At 51.7% G+C, this 25,301-nt stretch overlaps 1 protein-coding gene across 1 annotated transcript in view; it reads right to left on the reverse strand.

Moving 5' to 3' along the window:
* FAM83F (family with sequence similarity 83 member F) overlaps positions 1-24,789 on the reverse strand; it is a 42,691-nt gene extending 17,902 nt beyond the window's left edge. Inside the window, exons 1-3 of the mRNA XM_064283496.1 lie at positions 24,316-24,789; positions 1,462-1,629; positions 862-983 (exon numbers count right to left, since the gene is read on the reverse strand). Of these exons, the coding sequence (XP_064139566.1) occupies positions 862-983; positions 1,462-1,629; positions 24,316-24,789 (764 nt within the window). The remainder of the gene's footprint in view (positions 1-861; positions 984-1,461; positions 1,630-24,315) is intronic.
* Between the last annotated feature and the right edge of the window lie 512 nt (positions 24,790-25,301).

Genomic DNA, 25,301 nt, shown 5'->3' on the forward strand with positions numbered 1-25,301 from the left:
GTATGAAACATTTTGCTCATACCTGGCACACACACACACACACACACACACACACACACACTAACTAGTAACTGCAGCTGCTACTACGGTTAACGTTACTCCATTTCTTATTGGTCCTTCTTGGAAGTTTCAGAGCCTTTAGTATTTGAAAACTCCCATTCTTCAACCAAATGAGAGGACCTGATGTCATTTATCAACCGTTTCACATGGCCAGGTCTCTTCTCCCCATCTAGATTTTAATTTACTTGGAGGGCAGGGTCTCCACAGATACAGGCTCGCATGTTCCTGTTGATTTAATTTTGAATCAGAATCCTGGACACTGCTCCCTTTATGCCACATCCTCACGTTTCTTTCCGAAATCTGGTCCACTTTACTTCCTGCATGTCTCACCTAACAACTAGCCTCAAAATGCAATGGGATGCTGTGGACTATGAAAAGTAAACCGTTGTTGTAGTGTTAATACCAACTCAGGGTGACCCCATGCGTGTTGGAGCAGAACTGTGTTCCATAGGGTTTTCAATAGCTGGCTTTTCAGAGGTAGGTCGCCTGGCCTTTCCTCCTTCTGGGCATCTCTGGGTGGACTTGAGCCTCCAACCTTTTGGTTAGCCACTGAGCACGTGAACCATTTGCCCCACTCAGGGACTCTAGTGCTTAATGCTCAGTAAGACTTATGTTGACTTTCTATCTGGAATAATCCAGCAACCAGGAAGTTTGAGGGGAGGAACTGGCCAGGAGGCTCTTTGCCATTAGGTCAGATGATACCTGTTAAACCTATGACCTTGGTGGTTCCTGTCTGGCATCTTCCTGAAGTTACCATGAATAAAGCCCTTGCAGGCCCTTCTCTGACCTGGCCCAACTTACCTGTAAGATCCAGTGGCTACTTTTTCACCATCCACCATCAGGAACCTTGATGACAGGGTCCCTTTGACCTTCCCCAGGGGCAAGTAGAAGCCAACGCCTGTCACAAAACGGACACGGATGTTCTGTTGAGGAGAAAGGCATAGTCACCTAGTTTAACCAAGTCTTTGCTTGTCCCCAGGACCCTGCCTGCTGGCTCCTGTCTTCACTGACTCTCTGCTTCCCAAGGGCTCAGAGGAGCCCCACTTGGAGAGTGGGAGGAAGCCACACAATCTCACTTTGGGTGTGGACAAGCCCAGGGTGGTTCCTGCCTGTTCCCAAAGGTTTCCAGAAAACATCCCAGCCCCAGTGCTTTGGACCTCATGGTGAACTCAGAGATCCCACAGCACCCCAGGGACAGCGCTGCCTCCATCAGCCTCAGCAACCTTGGGAGAAAACGTAAGCCGGGCCTGTGGTTTAGTGGTCATCTGTTCCTGAGGCAAGGCTTTAGACAGAAGGGAAGGGGTGGCCATCTTGAAGTTCCCCTGAGCCACTGAACTGGGGAAGAGGCAGAAAGAGGAGCCAGAGGGAGTCTCTGTCTCATCTCTTGGTGGTGTTACACACCCGGATACGGAAGTCAGTGAGCTCCAGGCTCTGACACATCTCCAGGAAAGACTTCACGCCTGCCTCGTCCAGGATGATGTACACTGGGACCCGGCGCTTGTAGGCAGCGTTGACAATGTCTTGGAAGATATCGCCATCAGTGAAGAGATCCATGACCACAGCAATGACCTGGACAGGGCAGGGCACCAGAGAAGCTCATCATGACGACACGCCACAGATATACCCCAGTCCTGAGAGGACCAGCTTGGCCTGGGGTAACTGGTGGCCAAGAGTCAAACACCCTCTGCACCGTCTCTGAGCCAATCGGAGCTCTGGGAGGGTGCAGGCTGTTCTGCTCATGTTTCACCCTTGACACATCCCCACTACCCCACCTGGGAACTTTCTAGCAGCCCTTCAGAAGCCGTATCAGAGGAGATCGGGAGGCTGAGGAAAGTTGGTCTTGATGCCCTAGGGCAGCAAGCTGGAGCAGGAGATGCTGACAGGTAAGGGAAGGGCTCGTCTGCACAAGCCCCAGATCTGCTGAACATGCATTCTCAGCAGGCCTGGGGCTCTCAGGTCCCTGCAGCTGTGCAAAGCCCTGTGCCTTCCCAAGTGCTGAGCTGGGCAGAGCTCCAGGCAGCTCGGACTCCCCTGGCCTCCAGGGGTCCAGCCCATTCCACCTCATCCTCTAATCAAAGTCATGGCTCAGATCCTTCATTTACAAAAGTCCTCATTACCCACCCTGGAAGGCCAGGCCCCCTGCAGTCTCAGGCAGGTCTGCCTATCCATCTTTCCAGTCGCTGTGGAGTCATCTCCTGACTCATGGTGACCCACGTATGTCAGAGTAGAACTGTACTACACAGGGCTTTCAATGGTCGATTTTTTTGGAAGTACATTGTCAGGTCTTTCTTCCACGGTGCCTCTGGGTGGATTCGAACCTTCAACCTTTGGGTTAGTGGCTACGCGTGTTAACTGTTTGCACCACCCATGGACTCCTTTCTATCCTTCCCCCCCAAAAAACCCCAAACCCACTGCTGTCAAGTCAATTCCAACTCACAGTGACTGTATAAGACAAAGTAGAACTGCCCCATAGGGTTTTAAAGCAGCAGGTGGTAGATCGAACTATTGGCCTTTTTGTTAGCAGATGAGCTGTTAACCACTGTGCCACCAACTTCCTCCATTTTCCTACAGAAACCTTCCTCCCCTTCAGCCACAAGGCTTTTCTCGTTGGTCCCAAACACTGTGGCCATGATGTGGAGGAAAAGGTATGGGCTTTGGGGGCTGAGAGTTGTGGTTATAACCTTGGATCCACCACTTTCAATGTATGTGACCCTAGGCAAGTCGCTTAACCTCTATGAGCCTCTATTTCCTCATCTGCAAAGTGGGGATACCCTGTACTTTAAGCATGTGCTGTGAGGATTAGAGACAACACCTGTGAAGCACCAAACGCAAGCCTGGTATGCAGTCAGTCCTCAATAAGCAGCAGCTGGAGGAGTCCGTTTGTGTTCACAGCTGAAAAGCACAGACTGAGGTCAGGCCGAGCAGGCCTGGTGTACGGCCTCCACTGTTGACCGGTCAGTGCCCGGCTTCCTCAACAGCAACGTGGGCATCATGGTATCACCTATTCTGTAGGGCTGTGGCAAGGACACAGTGAGATAAACCACAAAAGTGCCTAGCACAGTGCCTGGCACAAGGTAAGCTCGGTAAGTGTTCCCCTCCATCACCATGATAGTCACCATCACCGTCATCAGCATTGCTGTCATCGCCACCATTACTGTCATCACCACCATCATTGTTCCTATCACTGTCATCATCACCATCATCACCATCGTCACCATCACTGTCATCAGCATCGCTGTTATCGCCACCATTACTGTCATCACCACCATCATTGTTCCTATCACTGTCATCATCACCATCGTCACCATCGTCACCATCACTGTCATCAGCATCGCTGTTATCGCCACCATTACTGTCATCACCACCATCATTGTTCCTATCACTGTCATCATCACCATCGTCACCATCACTGTCATCAGCATCGCTGTTATCGCCACCATTACTGTCATCGCCACCATCATTGTTCCTATCACTGTCATCATCACCATCACTATCACCATCATTGTCACCAACACTGTCATCGTCACCATCGTTCGTCACCATCATCACCATCTTGTTTAGTCTTCTCGCCCCACCTTCACACTTGTGCTTTCATATCACCCCTGCCTCTAATGACTTCCCTCCCCCAGTTCACACAATATCATCCCAGGCTCTTCTTAGTGGCTACGTTTGACAATCATGCATGCAAGTAACATCTACTGAGCCCCACAGGCAGAATCGAGGATCTAAAGACAGCTAAACTACAATCCCTAACTTCAACAGGTTAATTCAGTTGGACTGATATTTGCACAAAGTAACTAAAACTTAAGGTAAAAGAAGATAAATGCCTTAAGGGATGCCTGAATGGCATGTGATGTGGCTTTAAAGGAGAGAAAGAGAGATTACTTCCAGTCAGGGGGGATCAAGAAAGACTTCCCCCAGGAAGCTGAAACCTGAGGAGTGTGAAGCCTTTGGGCAACCTGAGAAGGAGCAGGGAGGACAGCCGAGCTGAGGAGGGCAGGGGCAGGCCGCCAGGCAAGACACGCAGGTTGTGCCCATACTGGCACTGGGCTGAGTGGGTGAGTGGGAGCTGCGCCTGCTTGAGGAAAACCAGTCCAGTTGTCATCAAGTCAACTCTGACGCACGGCGACCCCATATGTGTCAGAGGAGAACTGTACTCCATAGGGTTTTCAGTGGCTGATTTTTCAGTAGTAGATCTCTAGGCCTTTCTTCTGAGGTGCCTCTGGGTGGACCAACCTTTCGGTTAGCAGCTGAGCGGGTTAACTGTTGGCACCACCCAGGGACTCATATACACACAGGTGCCACGTGGGCTGGCAAGGGCCTAGGAAGTGAGCATTTCAGGCAAAGGGTACCACGCAAAGGCACAGAGGACAGGACTTAACACGCACGGAACACTTGGCTGTGTGCCCCATGCGGCTCCAGTGCTTTACGCAAATTTTCTGATTGGATCCTCACAACTACTCTATGAGGAAGGGCTGTTATTTCCATTTTACAGACAAGGAAGTAAAGTCAGAGGAGTGAAGTAAACACAGAGGGGTAATGTGTTTACGTGCACAGAGCCAGCCTGAGGCAGAGCAGGGAACTGAACTCAGGCTCGTCTGACTCCAGAGCCTCCATTTCACTGTGTCTGTCATTCTGTCTCACATGGAGATGGGCCAAACAAAAAAAAACCAAACCCACTGCCGTCCAGTAGATGGGCCGGTTGGAAGTTATTCTAGAAACATCGAATCAAAAACTGGTTCTTTGAGAAGACTAAACAAGACAGACAAACTTCCGGCAACACTGACAAAAAGAGAAGAGACGCAAATAAAATAACAAATGAAAAAGGAAAAATAACTATAGACGTAATAGAGATTTGAGAAATAGTAAAAGTGATTTTAAAAGAAGACTATTAGCATCAATTATACATGAGTGAATTTGAAAATGCAATGACATGAATTACATGTTTACAAAACAAATTAAATATAATATACCATAATCAGGGCCCTGGTGGTGAAATGGTTAAGAGCTCAGCAGCTAAACAAAAGGTTGGCAGTTTGAATCCACCAGCTGCTCCCTGGAAACCCTACAGGGCAGTTTTGGGTCGCTATGAGTTGGAATTGACTTGATAGCAACGGGTTTGGTTTTTTGGTATACCCTAATCAAGTAAGGCTTATCCTAAAGATGTAAGGATGATTCAACATTAGAAAACATTAATGGAATCACGGAAGGAGAAATCACACAACTATCTTAACAATTTTTTAACAAGTATTTGATAAAGTTAGATTCCTATTTGTGACTGAAATTCACCAAAAAGTAGTAATAAATGGGACCTTCCTTCACTTAATGAAGGCTACCTACCAAAAACCCGTATGAAACAGCGTATTTAACAGAGACTTCAGGTATTTTCTTCAGGCTCTCTTTAAGTCTGGAGCAAGTCAAGGATACCCACTATCACCACCAATACAGTGTTGCAAGGGCTGACCAATGAATTAAGACAAGAAAAATAAATATGTCAGTATTGGAAGAGACAATACTACCAGTACTTAGAGACAACATAACCATTTTTATAGAAAATACGTAAGAATCATGAGAAAACCTATTAAATTAAGGAATTCGGCAATAAGTTAAAGAAAAAGTTACATAAATCAGCGATAATCAACTATAAACAATAAAAGAAAATAAGGCCCATTTTTTATTGCAATTTAAGCACATATAGTGGTTTAGCCTGTAAGAACACCTGCATGGAGAAACTTTGACAACTATTAAAGTACATTACAAAACACGTGAAATAAATGAAGTCTACCTAGTGGGGCTGCCTATGGGACGAGAAGGGAATGGGGTGGGGAGGGGAGGAGAAAAGTACCATGAGAGAGGCCTTCCGTGGACTGATGATGGCAGTGTACCATGAACTGAGGTATACAATCAGCTTTTTGCACCTGAGACCTCCCTTCCTCCTACCCGCCCCCCCCCAAAACCTCAAATGTTCAAGCCTTCCAGTTTAGTGGACCGGTTCACAATTAAATACAGGAAGGAGCACAGAGAGAGACAAGGTTGGAGAACCTGGGTGGGACTGGATCATGGCGGGGTTTTTTAGCATGCAGTTGCAGACTTCAGGCCTCATTCTCTCAGCAGCATGGTTCCTGGGAGCCCTGAGACTTAATAGCCCTCTTGAAGTGTCCCTGTTATCTCCCAGTGTGCTGTCTAGGGCCAGAGTCCATTGTCTCCTCAGTTCTGAACCCTCCACAGCGTCCAGCTTAGAGTTAACCCTCAATGTACAACTGGGGATTGCTTGACTGGTTCCCCAGAGCTCTTCTCAGATTCCCAATCTTACTTTTGTCTTGTGGATGAAACAGTAAGCAGGGAAGCGGGCCTGGCCCTCTCCCCATCTGACTAAGGACGTGAGGACATCACAGATCACAGACGGAGGAGGAGAAAGGAGCCCCGAGGGCAGTGGGACTTTCAGGAGGCTCGGTCTGTGGTGCCCTGGTGAGAGCCAGCCATCTGTGTCACTACCAATTAAACAGTGAAATATCTGTACTAAAAAAAAAAATCAATTGCTAGCTGACTTCTGCAATCTAGTCATGGAGGAAAGTGATAATTACCCTCGGCTTTGGTCTCTGGGGGCCCGCCTGACATTCAGCTCCTCAGCGTCAGACCCAGGAAAACCAGGTCCCTACGCCCTGGATCTGGAGCAGGACATGCCCACGTGATCCCCCACAGCAAACACAACTTCAAGCTTCCCTGTGTAAATGGAAGATTGTCACAGGCTCAGAACTCGGAAATGGATTTTGTCACCCCCTCCCCCTGCTGGCTCCTGCTCCCAGTGTCCCCCACCTGCCTGCCCACTGCTGTGCACAGCCGGGGGGAGAGGTTAATTTCAGATGGCGGTGGTTTTGAGAAGCTGTCGCGGGTGCACTGGCAGAGAGGCTCTGATGTTGTAATACTTCTCATTGAGTGTTTCGTTAGCTCTTGACATCTCCTCGTTTGATACCCTGCCTGAGCTGCAGGGGTGGAGGGGTAGGGGGAGCAGGCGTGGGCTAGGGAGCTTCAGAACTCCCCTCTACCTGCCACTGAACTTTAATTAAACTGCCAGCTGTTCTAATTCTCTTTCTGGGCTCCTTAATTACCATTAGATAACAAAACTAACAAGGAGGGTTTCACCTTCCCTACAGCACTCTGCTGCTCTGCTCAAGATTGGCGGGGGGTGGTGCTGGCTGACACCTCAGCTGTGTTTGCATGACCCAGACTACAGCTGGCCACCACGCTGCTGCATGGCCACGCCCACGGGACAACTGCCAGGTGGTCATCTTCACCAGCCTGTCCTGCAGGTACTTCCAAAATCAGCACCTGGCCTCATGCCTGCCCCACCTGATGCTCCCAGAGAACAGGACCCCCACCGCCCGACTCCATCCTATCAGTCACCTCGCCAGAAACCCCAAGTCTACTCAGCTACTCCCTCCTGCAGACCAAACCCCACTGGGCGTCGAGTCCAGCCAGTTCTCACCTCCTCAGTGCACCTTCTCTGGCCCTGCTGCTCTGGCTCAGGCCCACTTCACCCTTACCTGAACTTCTGGGATGGCTTCCTAACTGGTCTCTGCCCTCCAATTCACTCTCTATGGCAGTAATCCATCTAAAACAAAAGACTGATGAATGTACCAAAAACAAACAAACAAACCCAAAACCAAGTGCTGTTGACTCTGACTCATGGCAACCCGATGCAAGTCCGAGTAGAGCTGTGCTTCACAGGGTTTTCAATGGCTGATTTTTTGGGAGCCAGGCCTTTCTTCCAAGTACCTCTGGGTGGATCTGAACAACCAACCTTTCAGTTAGTAGCACTTAATTGTTTGCACTAGCCAAGGATGAACATACAACCCTGTTTAAAAACCTACCATTGGGTCCTACAGCCCCCCAAAATTTCCAAACTCCGTAATTTGGCATCAAACAGACTTACGATGGGCCCTTTCCTCCTCTCCAGTTTCCTCTTGGGCCACGTCTCGCCTCTGCCCCTTGTTTTCAGCTATGCCGAATGACCTAGTTTCCCTGACATAGGGTTTCTCTACCACAGCACCACTGACCTTTTGAGGTGGGTAATTCTTTGTTGTGGACGGCTATCCCATGCGTTGTAGGGTGCTCAGCAGCATGCCAGTAGCATTCCCCCGTTGTGACAAGTGTCTCTGTTGTTAATTGCTGTCAAGTTGGCTCCAACTTATGGCGACCCCATGTATAACAGAACAAAACATTGCCCGGTCCTGTGCGATCTCTGTGATCGTTGGAATGTTTCAGTCCATTGTTGTGGCCGTTATGTCAATCCACCTCATTTATGGTCTACCTCATTTTTGCTGACCCTCTAACCTTATTAAACATGATGTTCTTTTCTAGTGATTGGTCTTTCCTTATGTCCGAAGTAAGGAAGTGAAGTTTCACTCTCCTCATTTCTAAGGAGCATTCTGGTTATACTTCTTCTAAGACTGGTTAGTTCATTCTTCTAGCAGTTCACAGTATATTCAATATTCTTTGCCAACAGCACAATTCAATGCATCAATTCTTCTTCTGTCTTCCTTTTTCACTGTCCAGTTTTCACATGCATACGAGGTGACTGAAAACACCATGGGTTGGGTCAGGTGCACATGACATTGATAATTTTGCCTCCCGGGGGGGCAAAATTCCCTCCACCCCCAGAACAACTTCACATACAAGGCAGCTTCAAGTCCTCTTATTCCTACCCCTGCTGTGCCCCATGAAACATCCGTGCATCGTTCAAGACTTGGCCAAGAATTTCCTGAACTTCTCCCCACCCTATAATGTTAACCAATCCCTCTTTCATGCCCATATGGTACTTCAGGCAGATAACAGAGTGCCTTGACATTCTGCTGTGTCAAAAGCAGACATTTATCTGCTAAATGTCTCTGTCCCCTAACAGGCTGCGGGCTCCTGGGTGGCAGGGACCGTCTGATTTCTCTCGTATCACCCTCGGCACACAGCTCGTCATAGTCAGCTCTCCCGTGTGTGGAGTAAATGTCTCTAACGTGTGCCTGTTGGGTGCAGGAGGAGCTTTGTAGTTTTCTTCTTTATTTCATTAATGTCAAGGGATTGGGTGAAGGAAAAAAAAAAAAAAGAATGCTGAGCAAGATTCCTGTTTAGTTTTGTTGGAAGACAGAATAGAAGCTCTTCCTCAAATTAAGGCACAGAAAAGGGAAAAGAATTTAGCCCCTTTGGGGACTACTGCCTGAGAGTCGGCTCAAAGGTCTGTCTCTGTGCCTTTACTCCATCCACCTAGGATCTCAAAGGAGCAGCCAGCCTGTGACGGAAAATAGTACTTAGCCGAAGGGTAGAGGCCCTGCACCAGGGCAATCAGGCCAGGAGGCAGGGCCACCACCAGCACATACAGCAAGCACCTTTGTGCAAATTAAAAGAAGGAGCCGTCCTCGCTGGGACAGAGCAAGGCCAGTAAGTGGGACATGGCTGTGTGCCTGTCCTCATATTACCGCCCCCCCACCCCCGCCGCCCCAACCAAGCCCATGTGCAGGGCACAAACTGCCCATTGTTCGTGGCCCCTGCAACAGAGGTCACCTCAGACACGCAGAATCCCAGAGCTGGGAGGAAACGTGGACAAGCTAGCCTGCCCCCAAGATTAAAATTACCCAGGTAGGTCTCAGGAGATGTGGGACAAGAGCCTGGGCTCCTGACCCCCAGATCCGTGCTTTTCCACAGCCCCAAGCTGCCACTCCCAAACTGGGTGGGCAGGGCATCCTCTGGCCAGGACCCCACGCCACCTCCGGTCACACAAAACCAGGCTGCAGACTGAAACTACCAGCAGAGATGAACAATGCTATCCTCTTCCTCATGGGTTTGCCCAGCTCTGTGGTCAGGGCTCTAGCACTGGGGGTGGGTGTGGCTCCCGCTGCCTGTGAAGATCCTGCCCAAACTCCATCCCTGCTCCACCCAGCTCCATGGTATGAAAAAGCAGGAGACCTTAGTTAAGGCCTGCTGACCTTGGGGCGTTCTGGTGACGGTCACTCTTCCAGGGCAGGGAAGAGAAGGGAGCCAGAAGAAGCATCTTACTACAGTGGTGGTCCCAGTCCCCACTTTCCCACGGGTCACCTGTGCGAGCTTGGGGCTTCACCTCCCATCCCTGCCCTGCTTGCCTCCTGGGGCTGTTGGGCTGTTCAGATGAGATCATGCCCACAAATTCCCAGGACAATGCTCTGCAGTTATGAGGGATTAAACTCACTAGCTACAAGGCGAATGGGGCTAATTCCACATACCTTAAGCCCTAAAGTCCCTCAGGGCAGGGATGGCAGCAACTGGGCTAACAAGCTGTTGCCTCCTAGAATGTCCGCTGTCTGGCAGCCCAGGGTTGTTTGTCTAGGACAAAAGGGTGGTCCTCTCTCCCATGTAGTGCTGGGTCTGCCCTGCTGGCCTCCCAGCTCAGCCTCCAACCATAGACTCTTCCTCTGGTCTCCCCAAAGAGAAGGATCAAGGTCTATAGGGCAGCAGGGGTGTCCTGTTGAAAATGCAGATTCCAGGGCCTCCTAAGAGACTGAGATTCAGCAAGCTTCTGAAAATGCATCTGGGTGGGCAGATCGCACTCGGAGTGTTTTGAAGAGAATATACACTTTGAAAGCAGAAGTCTTGGGTTTGCATCTTAGCTCCATTTCTGGGCTGTGTGACCTTGCATGGGTCATTTAGTCTCCTCATGTGAAAATGGAGAGATAGTATCTTCCTAGGATTGCTGAGTTTTAAATGAGAAAATGCAATGGAGCCCAGAGTGTGGTGCTTGGTCTGTTAGAGGCAACGGGCAGTGCCCCAGAAGCTACCTTAGAGGGCGCCCAGGACAAAGCCAGCCACCAGCTGTCAGAGGAGGGGAGACGGGGCGCACTAGGCTCCCCGGGACACAGACACCGAGGTGGAGATGTTTCTCCTCCACTCAATACCGTGCCCAGCAGGCCCGGCCCAAAGTGGTAATTAAAACCCAGGCACCACCGTACGCCCACAAAGGTCAGAACTGGAGCTAATTGAGGGGAAGGGCAATTAAGTGAAGAGTCTGCATTACGTGGCGCAACGGTTAAACGCTGGGCTGCCAGCCGCTCCTCAGGAGCAAGATGTGGCAGTCGGCTTCTGTAAAGATTTACAGCCTTGGAAACCCTACAGGGCAGTTCTACCCTGTCCTGTAGGGTCACCAGGAGTCAGAGTCAACTCGACGCCAGCGGGTTTGGTTTTTTGGTTTTCTGCATTATGCACCGCTCCTAGAGCGAGGTTGGGTGTCTACACTGGACACCAAGCAGTCTGCACATGCTGCCGGAGTGCCATACAGCGGGGCCAGCTCCGGGGACAGGCGTGCCTTCTTGTCACTGCACAAACCCTAGGGGAGCACAGAAAGGTGCTACTGGACTAGGGAATCAACTCACCTCCTGGGCAGGGTGGGTTAAGGGACTCTGGGTATACTGCAAATTCAGTGAAACGGACAGCCAGAGCTCGACCAACTGGACTGCCTTGTGTTTCTGGGTTTTGCAAGTTTTCTGCCTTTGCCAGGGTGCAGTCTTCCCTTTCCTTCGCTCTCTATTAGTGGAAAATATTTGAGTTTTCTTTCTCTGACAGGTTTCCACCTTATGCAGGTTCCGATATTCGCAGATTTTCTTTGGTTACAAGGCTGCAACTGGGCCTGATCTGAATTATCTCCAATTTTTAATCAATAGGTTGTGTGAACAGCTCAATGACATACCTTTACCCAGAACTTAAGGAACATTAGTGACACAATAGTTAAGTGCTCAGCTGATAACTGAAAGGTTCGTGGCTCAAATCCACCCAGCGGCTCCGAAGGAGAAAGACCTGGAGATCTGTTCACATGAAGATTACAACCTAAAAAACCTTGTGGTGCGGTTCTACTCCATCGCGTGGGGTCATTCTGAGTCATATTGACTCCTCGGTGCCCATCAACACCACCTGAAGCTTCCCATCATGCAGCCTGGGGTAAGAGAGGAGAGCAAAGGCAAGGAGGTCTGCCCAGCTGCCCAGGGGAGAGGCTCGTTCTTCCGGAAAGCACGGAAGTCTGCTGCCCTTCCCCCACTGCTTCCTCACACCCCTGGACTCCTGGAGAGCACAGGCTTTGGAATCTGAGGTCCCACACTAGCTGCATGACCTTGGGCAAGTCACCTAACCCTCTGAGTTTCATCTGTAATTGAGGCTGCCTCATGGCTCCGGTGAGGATGAAAAGAACTGAGCTAATGCCTACATGGAATCTAGTGGGGGGCTTGCCCCCAGCCCCTCCTCCTGGACAGTGCACAGCACACAGTAGGTGCTCGGTGTCAGCGCCATGGAAGACTGGCTTACCCTGTCCTGACGGCGCTCCCTCTTGAAGAAGGATGTGAGAACATGTTGAATAGAACACCACAGCCCTAAGCGTGCTGTACCCCTGCTCAGACACCTTGACTCCCATTTGCCCACAGAATCAGCCTAACCCCCTCTGCCAACCCAGAGACGCACTCTTCCACCTGCTACCCCAACAAGCGCACACAAGACCGTTCTGTTCTCTGAGTGCTCCTGGCGGGCTTGGCTTTCCCGCCTTGGCTCACCTCCCCAGGTGAGAATGCCTTCCCATGAAGTCCTCGCTCCCCTCGTCCTGGAGGCTGCCCCAGGATTGTCCTCTGCCCCCAGCGCCGAGGGTCTCTCCCCAGCATGCGTCTGCTCAGGCCTGGGTCTCCATCTATCCCTGAGGGCTGGGGGTGGGGACTTGTAGTTCCTTCCTGTACCTGTGGGAGATGTCTGAAGCAGACACCTCCACCGTAGGGGCTTCCCTCCGGTGCTGGGGATGCAGTTTGGCCCTGAGCCCTGAGCCCACCCAGAGGGCAGAGCCAAGACCAAGGTGCCAATGGGGTCCCACTCCCCACCTCACCAGCATCTGCGCGCTGTCAGCTGAAGCTCCCCAGCTGTCTGTAGCCATGTTCCACTGTTTCAGGCTCGCTAATTAGACATCATTAAACACCAGGCTCCTTGGCTGCACTGGCTGAGCCCAATCTCACCCAGCCGAGCTGGCTTCCTCTCCCAGATACCTTGGCCTCTGCAGGGCTCTATTCTCGACCCCATGGGCCAGGTCTCCCTGCTTGGCTTCCTCTCCCAGACACCTCGGCCTCTTCAGGGCTCTATTCCTGACCCTGTGGGCCAGGTCTCCCTGCTTGGCTTCCTCTCCTAGACACCTCGGCCTCTGCGGGGCTCTATTCCTGTCCCCATGGGCCAGGTCTCCCTGCTGTGCCCCACTGGGCTCACTCCTGTGGATCTGACCCTTGGAGGGCATCACTTTTGACAGCCACACCCCATATGAGGAGGGACACAGAGGGAGACCTCAATGGCTCTCCAGGAAAAAGGACAGTCCGCACCCACGTGAGTAAGGTCAATCAATTCAGCGTGAAGAACCACAAGTGATCCGCCAGGGAGTAAGCATAGCAATTCTTCTCAAGGTCCTAAGCCAGCTTTTCCCTGCCCCATGGCATACTTCTGGGACGGTTTCCCCTGCACTAAGTTGGTGTTAATTAGTGAAAATTATCTAATGCAAGCTCATTTTAACTTTAGCTTAAAGCTAAACATAATTAGGAAGATAAATCAGCCGCTTAAAAGACAATTCAGTGAAGATACACAAACGATTTTAGGGTCATCTGCTGGTTTGGGTTACTGGCCTCGAGCTCCCAGCACTCTGCAATATGTGGGCAGAGCAGGCAGGAGTCAGGGAACACCTGCCGAGGAATTTCTTGATGGATCCATCAGGGCAAGACAACCGGAGCTGGCAGTTTGCCTGCAAAGGTTCTGAGAAGTAGCAAGGATAACTGCGTGGCCAGTGCCAGGTAATGTTACCTGGGAAGGCTTCCCCAGGGGGGCAAGTTGAGAATGCAGAGAGGGGTGTGGTTGGTGAAGGGGGTCAGAAGGGCATTTGGGTGATGAGAACAGTGTGAGTACATGTGCTCTCGGGTCCGCTCCCTGCCCTGACCAGCTGCTGTCAGTTCTGGCTCATGGCAACCCCATGTGTGTCAGAGTAGAAATGAGCTCCACAGGGTTTTCGATGGCTGATATCGTAGAAGTAGATCACCAGGCCTGTCTCCGAGGTGCCAACTTTTTAGTTAACCACGACAGCGTTAACCTTTTATACCACTCAGGGACTCCAAACCAGTTGGTTGAATTGATTCTAATTCATAGTGATCCCATGTGTGTCAAAAAAGAGCCGTGCTGCACGGGATTTTCAATGCTGATTTTTTGGAATTAGATCACTAGGCCCTTCTGGGTGGACTCCAACCTCCAACCTCCCGTTTAGCAGCCAATCACGTTAACTGTTTGCACCACCCAGGGGCTCCATGTCTGCCCTACTAACTAGCTAGATCAGTTGCCGATTCCAAGGGGAAGGCTCTGCTCACCTGGCTGCTACCTTGCCCAGGTGTGGTGCCCCTGCTCTCTGGGGTCACCTGCGTGGTACTGGAGCCCAGTGCATGAAAGAGCTCAAGTCTAGGAGTCAGACTCACCGCAGTTCCCACCCAGCTCCACTACTGACCAGCAGCATGACCTTATCCTCTCTGCCCCTCAGTTTCCTCATCTGTAAAATGGAAAACTGCTGCGTTGTTGGGAACATTGAATGAAATAATACATTCTAAAAGGGCTGGCATGTCTGGCATTAAGTGCTTGATAAATAAAACCCACCAACACCCCCTTCCCACTGTGCTGTAATTTATTTTCTCTTTATCTCCTCCGTTAGACTTAGGGCACGGGCTATGTTTAATTCATCTGTAAATTTCTGGCACCTGGCACATAGCAGGCTCTCGGTAATACCTGTGGAAGGAATGAACACACTGTGGAAATCTCCAGACAGTCCAAAAGCAGCCAAGGTGACCTCCTGGGGTGTGGAGTTAAGGACACTCACAGCCTGTCCTGGAAGATCCACACAAAGGGAAAGAGTCCTGGTCCCCGCCCCTGCCCCGACCATCTCTTACTCACTGCTGAAAACAAAGCAAAAGGGACACTTATCTCACCTCCCACCCGCCCAGCCAGACCAGCAAGGGGCCCGACAGAATGATGACCATGGTACAAGCTGTGCCGGCGATGAGCATACAGATGAGTGGGAGAGCCAGGCCAGGGAGAAGAACATTTAGAAAAGCCAGAGGCTCTTTTCCAGGGATCACCAGCAAGTCCACAGACACCCCGGGTTTCAGAGCAGGAGAGAGAAAACTAGGATGGCAGCTGCTGCAGCAAAGGCTGACTGACTGATCATAGTGCGGGTAGGGGGGGGTGGGGGGAGGGGAATAGGGTGGGGCTGGGGGAGGGAGCAGGGAGGCCAAGGTGACTTGGCCTGCCCAGGCTGGGGAAGGGGTCTCAGGACCTTGCCAGGGGCAGAGGCAGGAGGTCAGCCAGGACCCGCCCCTGGCTGGTTGGCTTTCTGCCCTGCTCTTTCCTCAACCCAGCTTGGATTGGAAGCCTTTCTCAGATCAGGCTTTGTACAGGCTGAGAAAAGGGAGGCAGGTCTGGCCCCCAGCCAAGGTGGGGCAGCATCCCAAGGGGCGACACTCTGTTGAGGGGGCAGAGGGCGGCTGGGATGGGAATCCCATTGGGGCCCCAGGGGGCCAGGAAGTGGCCACTAAGAGCACAATATGGATCCCCGGAAGTTACCTAGATCCTGCATCCCCGTGACATCTGCCCCCATGCTGCCACGGGGAAGAATCCTCTCCCCTGCTTGGCATGGATTTCTGCAGCTGGGAATTGTGAGTTTGTCTGTCTCCTGAATTAGGCTACGAGCTTCCCAGGGCCTGCCTGGCCACAAACACACTTTAAATGTTTTTGGAAGTTTTAGAGGGAAGAGGTGGCCCCAGGAGGCAATCCCCAAGGGGCACCTGCATTTGTAGCAGGACGCAAGCCTTGTGCTTAGACCTAAGGTGGAATACCAGCTAGCCTCTCTTGAGTTCTATGATCTCGTGCTTTCTCTGAGCCTCAGGGAAAGGGCCACTTCTTTGCAAGGTGTTGTAGACTGAATTAATTACAGGAGCTAATATGCAAAGTGCCTATCTCTTAACAATGTTAGCCCTCTTAATAGAAATCCCTTTAATCTGCACGCATTACTCAACTTCTCCAAGTGCGTTCTGCTGGCCTTGCATCCAATCCTCAGAGGAATCTATGAAAGTAATCAGGAAGACAAATTATCCCCATTTTACAGATGAAGAAATGGAGCCTAGCAAGAGCAAATGATTTTTCCTAGATCACCCAGTAATGGAGGAAAGGGAGGACCAGGGCAAGAATGAGGGCACCCAGGTCTCCCAGCCAAGCACTCCTTTCCCTGGCAGTGGCTTGGGCCTCCTGAAACCTCTGCCCAACAGGCCTTCCATTGCTCCCCACAAAACCAAGAAGGTTATGAAGAAGGCACCCATTTTTCAGGGCATCCTCCACAGAGGAGCCAAGCCTGTTCTTCCTCTTCTCCAAAGAGGGAAGCACAGCCCAAGGCCATGATGACATCGTGGCTAATGCTCAGCACCACCCCCCAGTCTACTGGGCCTCCTCCCCCAGCGAGAGAAAAAGGAAGTTGGGGAGTCGCTTTCCACACTGCCCTTGGGCCCTTTGGCCTGCTGTGCAGTGGTCAGGCCCTTCTGGAGGACTGTGCAGGGAAGCGCCCTCAGGGAACCCCAGGTTAGGACCCTGCACCTTCCTGTCCAGTCTCTCTCTGCCATTGCAGACACCAGTGAAGACCCCGGACTGAGGATTAGACGTCACGGTCTCCTGGAGACAGCGTGAAGGCAAGCAGACAGACAGTCACCCTGTCAAGCTGCCACCACAATCAAGGCCAACAGAAAAATGGGAGAAGTGGAGCAGTGGGCAGCTGCTCCCCTCCTACTCAAAGGAGGAAACATGAAACACATGCACACACAGGCCCTCCAACCCTACCAATGACAGGCAATTCCAAACTCAAATCTCCTGGCTGGGGCAACCCCACTTCTTGGGAGGAAATACCATGGTAGTTTGTATGACACTTTCTGGAGTCCCTTGGTGGTGCAAAGGTTAAGGAGCTAGACTGCTAGCCGAAAGGTTGACAGTTTGAGTCTACCCAGAGGTGCCTCAGAAGAAAAGCCTAGTGATCTACTCCTCATAAATCAGCCACTGAAAACCCTATGGTGTGCAGTGCTACACTGACACACGTGGAATCGCCATGAGTTGGGGTCGACTCAATTCAGCTGGCAGTGGTGGTGGACGATCCTTCCTAGGTGTCCTCAGCTTTCACATGGAGTTCTCCCCTTGGTTTTCACAACCATCCAGAAACCTACGTATTATTCTCTCTATTTTACGGGGGAGGAGTCTCAGAGATTTGCCAGAGAGACCACAGTGAGTATGTGGCTAAGTCAGGACAGAATCCGCAACTTTTCCACTTCAGAGCCTGTCGCCTGTCCTTGACATGAATCAGTGTTTCTTGCTCAGGTCTTCCAGCTCCTCGGATCAGTATGTGTAAAGGAGAGTCAGAACTCAACAGCCAAACATAGGGCTTGACAAGGATGCCCCGACAGGCTTGGGCAAGATCCTGTAGGATTGCCAAAAAAACCAAACCTGCTGCTGTCGCTCCAACTCATAGCAACCAAAGAGGATGGTAGAACTGCTCCATCTTTCTCCCATGGAGGGCTGGTGGGTTCGAACTGCCGACCTTCAGTTAGCAGCCTAGCACTTTAACCACTGTGCCACCAAGGCTCCCTGGAACTGCAGCTCTGCCATTATCCACCAGCCTTAATGGGACAGGGGCTCTGGAACTGCCCAGGTGCAAAGCTTATGTGGATGGGTCACCTGCAGAGGGGAAGAAGGTTAGGCCGAGGGGGCATCTGGAGCTGCCCAGAGAGGCCCTCTCTTCGCTCTGCCCTCTCCGTGGGGACTGGAGGGTAAGGATGGGAGCCAGCGGCAGAAGAAAAAAAACGATGCAGTCTGTGCATTTAAATCAGGCTTTTAAAAGGCAGCTCAGAAGCTCCTGGATAAAGTCAGGTGTCCTCTGAGATGAAAGGCGAGGGGAACGGGGAAAGGAGGGAGGTGGCAAGGCATTAGGAACAGGTTGAGAACTGGGGGCACAGGACTGGACAACATTTCCTTCTGTTATACACGAGGTCACCATGAGCTGGAGCTGACTCTGAGGGCAGCTAACAACTCCGATGAGGCGGTGAGGAAGCAATGAGTGCAATTCTCAGACTCTCAGATTTCACAAACCAGTAACATTTTTAATATGTAATTTTTTTTTTTTTTTTTGGTATCAGCTTTGTCTCTAGATCCCAATGCCCAGCACAGTGCCTGGTGCAGAAAAGGTGTCAGGACTGTGTGCTGGATAGAGCTGCGTGAGGGAGGCACCAACTGGGGCTCGTGGGGTAAGGCAGTGGGCTCTACTGCAAAGCTGAGTCTCCTGGTGAGGTAGGCCTATGACTTTAAGGCTTTGCCACACCTCCTGGGCATCTGGGTCCCAGCCGGTCACGCCCATCAGCTGCTCACCCTAGGAGGCCAGGCCCCTAGCCTGAGGCCTTTCCTCAACTGTCTGATCCAGCCCTGCCCCTCGCTCACCCCCAGCATACAGCCTTCTCTTTGCTGCCAGGCAGCTTGCTACAATGGGGATAAAGAAGCCCCTGGGTAATGCGCAACTCAGCCGGAGACTCCTCCAAACCCCTGCTTCTCCAGAGGGATGGGTGGCCAGCAGTAGACGGTTTCAGTCATTTAAACAAATACTTGACTGCCTGCAACAGCCGAGGCCACGCTGAGTCCTTGCAAAAGGAGACCAAGAGGAGTCCAGACAGTCTCTGCTCTCCCAAAGCTTCCAGTCCAGGAGGAGGAAGAAACGGCTCTCACCAAGCTAGCTGTTGCCAAACAAAGTGGGACACACGAGGAGCCGCGTCAGAGAACAAAACATTGCCTTTGGATGAAGAATTTGGTAAAGTGCCAGGGAAGAGGTGGCATCTGAGCCAGGCTATGAAGGAAAGGGGACAAACATGTCAAGAGGCAGAGATGGGGCTGGGGATGGCCTGGCCACTCACTTCACTCTTTTCTCCAATCGGCTAGGTGGTCCTATTCCACTAGCGACAGAAATAAAAAGAGCAGCTCCTAGTTAAAAATGACTACCTATTATAACTCCCTCTCCTGGGTTGTTTTTATAATCTTCACGGGGTCAGTGCTAATCCTGGTCAAGGACCTAGAGAAGCTGTGTAACCTTCTTGTCCCTGGTCTAAAAGACAAGTCATTCCACCCTTTCGGACCTCAGAGGGCTTGTCTATGGAATGGAGATAATACCCTCTTACATGGTCATTGAGGCTCAGAGGAAATGGGTGTTTGTGGTAAACTACGAAGAACTGGGTAGCTGGTACATTTGGGTGTGGGGCCCATAAACACAGGGGTCAACAGTCAGTCTCTGGGTGAGGGAAGCATTAAGTTTTCCTCTGTTCCTGAAGCTCTCCAAACCTGCCCACAAAAAAAACCAAACCCACTGTTGTGTAGTCAATTCCGACTCTTGGTGACCCCATGTGTTACAGGGTAGAATTGTTTCCTAGCATTTTCTTGCTGTGATCTTTACGGAAGCACATCTCCAGGCCTTTCTTTTGCAGTGCCGCTGGGTGGGTTCGAACCACCAACCTTTAGGTTAATGGTCTAGCACAAACTGTTTGCGCCACCCAGTGACTTGCCCAGCAGGCTCAAAAATGGAAGCCACTCGTCACAAGGGAGGTTGGGCACCAGGATGGGTGGATGGCTTGGTGCAATCTCACCCTCCCTGCTGAGTTCAGACACGCTTGTAGACAGGTTTTCAGCATCAAAGGTCCTGCCCTAACTGGGTTTGGGGCTGGATTACTGCCCCTCCTGCCACACCCTGTGTCGAGCACTCATCATGTTACGTTATAATGATGGCTTAACAGACTACTACGCTAGTTAAGAGCAGTGATGCCTTTTATGTCTGTTTTCTACCTAAGTGCTATCTGTTGAGTGGCCAGAAGGAAGCCCGATCCTTCCTAGTCCCAGCTCATCCAAATTATGGTTGTTTGGTCCTCTTACTCTGGTTTTGTAAATAAGAACTAAGAGTTCCCCTGTCTACACAGTCTTGTTTTTAAGACCACTCGCTGGTAGTTACAATGATCTTAGTGGCCCGAACATTGGCACATTGCCCTGGTCTTCTCTGTGAGCATGGGCCAGGCGAAGAGTTCACTTCTGGGTCCCTGAAGGCATCTTTCTGCCTGAGGTTTAAGCTGAAAAAGTACATCATTCAGTGAACTAAAATAATCAGATAACTCAAGGGGAAAAAATCAGCAAGAAAAAACCCCACCCCAGAAGTAAACACAGCAGAGTGTTTGAATGCTGGTAATTGAGACCAGGCCTAGGAAGGCTTTCTGCCATCCGCAGAGGCCCAGAGACCAGAGAACTTATACGCACCTGCTCAAAGGCCTTTGTCTAGCCCACAGGGTCCCACCTCCACAACCTGGTTGGTTTTCTCACTGGCCACCCCCTCAGCCCTTCCTCTCCAATCTGTATTTTGAAATTGTCCCCCCATAATTAGGCCCCTCCTTCCCTGCCATCGAGTTGATTCCCAGTCATGAGGACCAGGTGTGGAATCTCTCACCACGGACAAGTCACAGCAACTCCCCCTGGGCCTCAGCTCCTGTCACTTGGGAATAAAAAACAAAGCCACCTCACCAGCTTATTCTGGGTTTTAAATGAGATAAAATGTGACACTGTGTGGCACAGTCCTCATGCAAGCATGTCATTGTGCCTCCCCTCCACGAAGTCACTGTATCTCTGCACATAAACCACTGCACACTGCGCCCTACCCAGCCTCCAGTCAGCCAGGATCTGACAGGAAACTCTCTCCCTCAGGGTGAAAAGGAAGAAGGAAGAATCTAATTTATTGGCCACAGAGGGTTGCTTGCCAGCTGGACAAGCAGGGTTGGAGGAGGGGCAGGCAGTGGTGGTCAGAGGGTGTAGCCCTGGCAACAGAAGGTAGGGATCTGGGTTCTTGTCCTGGGTCTTCCTATTATCAACCACATGACCTTTGGGCAAGTCCTTTTCCTTCTCTGTGCTTCAGTTGCCTCACCTGTGAAACAGGGTCAAGCTCTCTGTCCTACCTGCTTTACGGGGTCTTTGAGAAGATCCTGTACAGACTGACATGACAGGCAGTAATTCAAAGCGACAGGATGGGGGCCCAGAGGGTCTGGGAGTTGGGGAAGGTACCCAGAACAGAATTACCAAAAAAAAAAAAAAAACCTAAACCCACTGCCATCAAGTTGATTACAACTCATAGCGACCCTACAGGACAGAGTAGAACTGCCCCATAGAGTTTCCAAGGAGCGCCTGGTGGATTCAAACTGCTGACATTTTGGTTAGCAGCCGTAGCACTTAACCACTATACCACCAGGGTTTCCAGAACAGAGTTAGAAGCTGCTTTTTCCAGGGGGTGGTCACTGGCCTTGGACCCAGTTTTAGTACTCCTACGCCAGGCCCCACACAGTACTCAGCTCCACCACGACAACTCTCTCTTCCAGCCAATCACATTTCCTTGCTTTTCTAGAGCAAAAATGTCCCGCTCCTGCTTCTGCTTCTGAACCAACAAACTGCCCACTTTCCTTTTCTCTTCCCTTCCAACTCTGCAATTCGCCTCCCTCAGGACACCGTCTCAGATTAGGCAAGTCCAGCCTCAAAAACTCTTCCCCCCCACCCCCCCGCCAACAAATCCCCTAGCATGTGAGTAAGTCCTTGGAGGGCAAAGGCCACAGCTTACAGCCTTTGCTTGGCTAGCGCTAGCACACAGCAGGCAGTCAGGATACAACTACTGGTTAATAGGTCTCTGGGTGGTACGAGCTGTTGCACTTGACTACTAACAAAGAAGACTGGCCGGTCGAACCCACCCAGCGGCACCAGGGAAGACAGGCCTGGTGATCTGTTTCCATAAGATTATAGCCAAGAAAACCCTACGGAGCAGTTTTACTCTGTAACACATGGGGTCACCATGAGTCGAAATCAACTCTAAGGCGATGGGGTTTGTTTGCTTTCAGATACGTATTATTGGTTCACAATTGTGAAAATTTCTGCTGTTAGATATTTAAAGAGACAGGAAGATCCCGTGGCACAAGAGTCTTATCATTCCACATGGGACTAACCTGTTGAACCCATAGCCGTCAAGCTGATTCCGACTCATAGCAACCCTATAGGACAGAGTAGAACTGCCCCATAGGGCTTCCAATGAGCAGGTGGTAGATGTGAACAGCTGGCCTTTCAGTTAGCAGCCTGAGCTCTTAACCACTACACCACCAGGGCTCCAAAACCAAACTTGTTCCTATCGAGTCAATTCTAACTCATATGGGACTAGAAGGCCCAACTGGCAGGGGCCCAGCCCCTCGCTTTTGTAACAGGGATACATAGCCTGAGATGGCCAGGCCAGCTCCTCTCAAACTCCTTGCCTTAATCCTGCCATACCAGCACTTCAGCAGCAGAGCAGGATGGCCCAGTGGTTAAGAGCAAGGACTTTGGTGTCTGAATCCCCGCTTAGCCACTTAACTAGCTATGTGACTTTAGGCAAGTAACTTAGCTGTTCTGAATCCTGATTTCTTCTTTTCTAAACATAAGTAAGTCCCTGGGTAGTGCAAAAAGTTAACATGCTCGGCTGCTATCTGAAAGGTTGAAGGTTGGAACCCACCCAGAGGCTTGTGGAAAGAAAGGCCTAAAGATCTACTTCCTCAAAAATCAGCCACTGAAAGCCCTATGGAGCGCAATTCTAGTCTGACACACGTGGGGCCACCATGAGTCGAATCGACTTGACAGCAACTGGCGAACAGAAGGAAAATGCCTATCTTGCTGAGTTGTTGTAAAAAGTGAATAAGAAAAGGCAGGTAAATCATTAGCACAGTGGCTGAGACATTAAATGCTGAATAAACCGAGGCTTTGTTAGTCTTACAGCATGAGACTGACCCCAGCTACAACCTGCTGCCCATTACTGCCACCCACTTCCCTTTCCCCTCCTGTGTTCAAACTTGCCTTTCTCTCCTGCAGAATGCAATATACAAAGACAGCTCAGTCAGACAAGGAGGAATGACTTAGAGAGGCAGGGTGGAAATAGGGACAGTGAAAAGTTAACCCTTCCTTGTAGCTGCCAGTCTAGCCAACAACCTAGATCACCCCTTCCACAAAGAAGGGTCCCATCACTGGTCTTCCTGGGTTCACCTTCCCTTCTTCACGGGCAACAGGACTCCAACCACTCGTCCAGCTGATTTAGTACAGCGAACCCGAGCCGCTCCTCTAGTATATTCTGAATTGGGCGTGACAGGCTGCTGGTGTTTCTTAACAAATTTCAGTGTAGGGAGCCTGATTTAGCAAGTAAAAATAAAGGATGCCCAATTAAATCTGAATTTCTGGATAATCAACAAATATTTTTCTAATACAAAAATTTTCTTTTTTTTAGTATTTAGAAAGTATTTGTTGTTTATCTGAAATTCAAATTTAACTGGGGATCCTGCATTTTATCTGAAAACTCTACCCAGGTACCAATACCCAAGGGCACAGAGTAAAGGTTAAAATCTCCCCCTGCCCCACCATCTACTGGTTCTGCCAGTATTCTAACCAGCCACCCTGGAATGGCCCCTTCCTTTCAACTGTCAAGCAGAGCAGATGCGGTTAAGCGGGAGTTTCTTCCTGAGCTGCTGGGCTCAGCTACCTTGTCAAAGTGCCTAGCACGGTGCCAGGCACATATAGATGCTCAGAATATATTCCCTTACTTACTCCAGACAGCTTGAGCTCTAGTACCCGGTTGGGGTCGGAGAGGTGGGTGAATGTGAGGTGTGAGTCCAGCCTTGACTCTGGGGGGGCTTCCAGAGAGGCTGGCGGGGGGGGGTGTCCCTATCCCCACTTCCTGGGGTTGTTCTGAAGATCAAATGAGAAATGGCCACGGAAGTGTTTTGTAAATCACTGGGCAGCCCACAGGTTATTACCGAGTGGCCCACTTTACCACAGGGCCTCAGCCCCCCCATTCCCTAAGGAGAGGGAAGCCACAGGGAAGTAAAAAAACAGAGCAGAGAAAAGCCAGTGCCTCTGGACACTGTCATAAGGATGACTAACATCTGTCCAGCACCTTCTAATTTGCCAAACAAGTTCACATCCATCCTCTCTGGAGGCCACCACAGGCCCAAAAGGTGACGGCGGTCAGGGCCCATTTTCCAGAAGGCTGTTAGGGAGGCTGGCCCAGGCCCAGGCTCTGAAGTCGGGCCTGGCCCAAGGGACCTGAGGCTGGGGTCCCCTTCAACGGGGGCGAGGTAAAAGGCCTACCTTCTGGGCCTGTTGGACCATCTGCCTGACCACCTGCTTGAGGTGGGGCGCCTTCTCTTCCTTGGGGGGGTGGGTGAAGAGGGTGACACGGCTCACGCCACGGTAGAAGCCAGTGTCGGTCCAGCCCAGGTCCAGCGGGGGCACCTCGGTGTCGGAGCGGTCGGGCCAGTAGGCCAGGGACTCGGCGGGCTCGGGGGCGGCCTGCGCCGGGGCCTTGGTCTTGTTCTTGCCACGGGCGGGGGCGGCATCTTCGTAGGGGCTCCAGGCGGCGCGGAGGGCCTGGCGCTCCTGGCTGGACAGGAAGTCCCGCAACTGCTCCTTCTGGACCCGCTCGCGGTAGGCCTGCTCGCCGCCACCCAGCAGCGCCTCCAGCGCGGCCCGCCGCCGCTCGCAGTAGTAGAAGGCGGCCTGCGCCTCGGTCACCCTCTCGTTCACGTGCGCCTCGTCCAGGCAGCTCAGCTGCGACTCGGCCATGGCGACCCGGCCGCCCGCCCCAGCCCCTGCCCTCGGCCCCGGGTCCCACCAGCGCACCTGGAGCCGCCGAGGGGCGGGGCGCCTCACCTGGCCGCGGGCTCGGCCTCCGCCCACCCTGCGGCCGCGCGCCGGCCAATCCGCTCCGGCCCGACGAGGGCGCGGCTGTCGGGCGGGGACAGGCGGCCGCGCCCCCCTTCCCTGCCGGAGCGAACGGCGCGGGGACCTTGGGGCGTCCTCCGCGGGTGTTTCCGGGGCTGGGTTCTAGAACGGGGCCGTGGTGAGGCCCACGTGCGACTCCCGATCCACTCCCGCCTCTGGGCCCGACCCTTCAACCGGGGAAAGGTCAGCAAGCTAACCCTTCCCACGGCCAGCCCCTGCCAGGCCGGTCGCGTGAACGCTTTCTTTTCCGCCCCCGCAGGTAGGGCCCCGAGCACGTGGTCTGGCCCGGGCGCCTCGGGGCCGCCGCTCTAACCATCCTCCGTCGAGGGTCTGGGGCCAAAGCAGAGCTTGTC

The sequence above is a fragment of the Loxodonta africana genome, chromosome 4 (assembly GCF_030014295.1).
Source record: "Loxodonta africana isolate mLoxAfr1 chromosome 4, mLoxAfr1.hap2, whole genome shotgun sequence".
NCBI classification, from domain to species: Eukaryota; Metazoa; Chordata; class Mammalia; order Proboscidea; family Elephantidae; genus Loxodonta; species Loxodonta africana.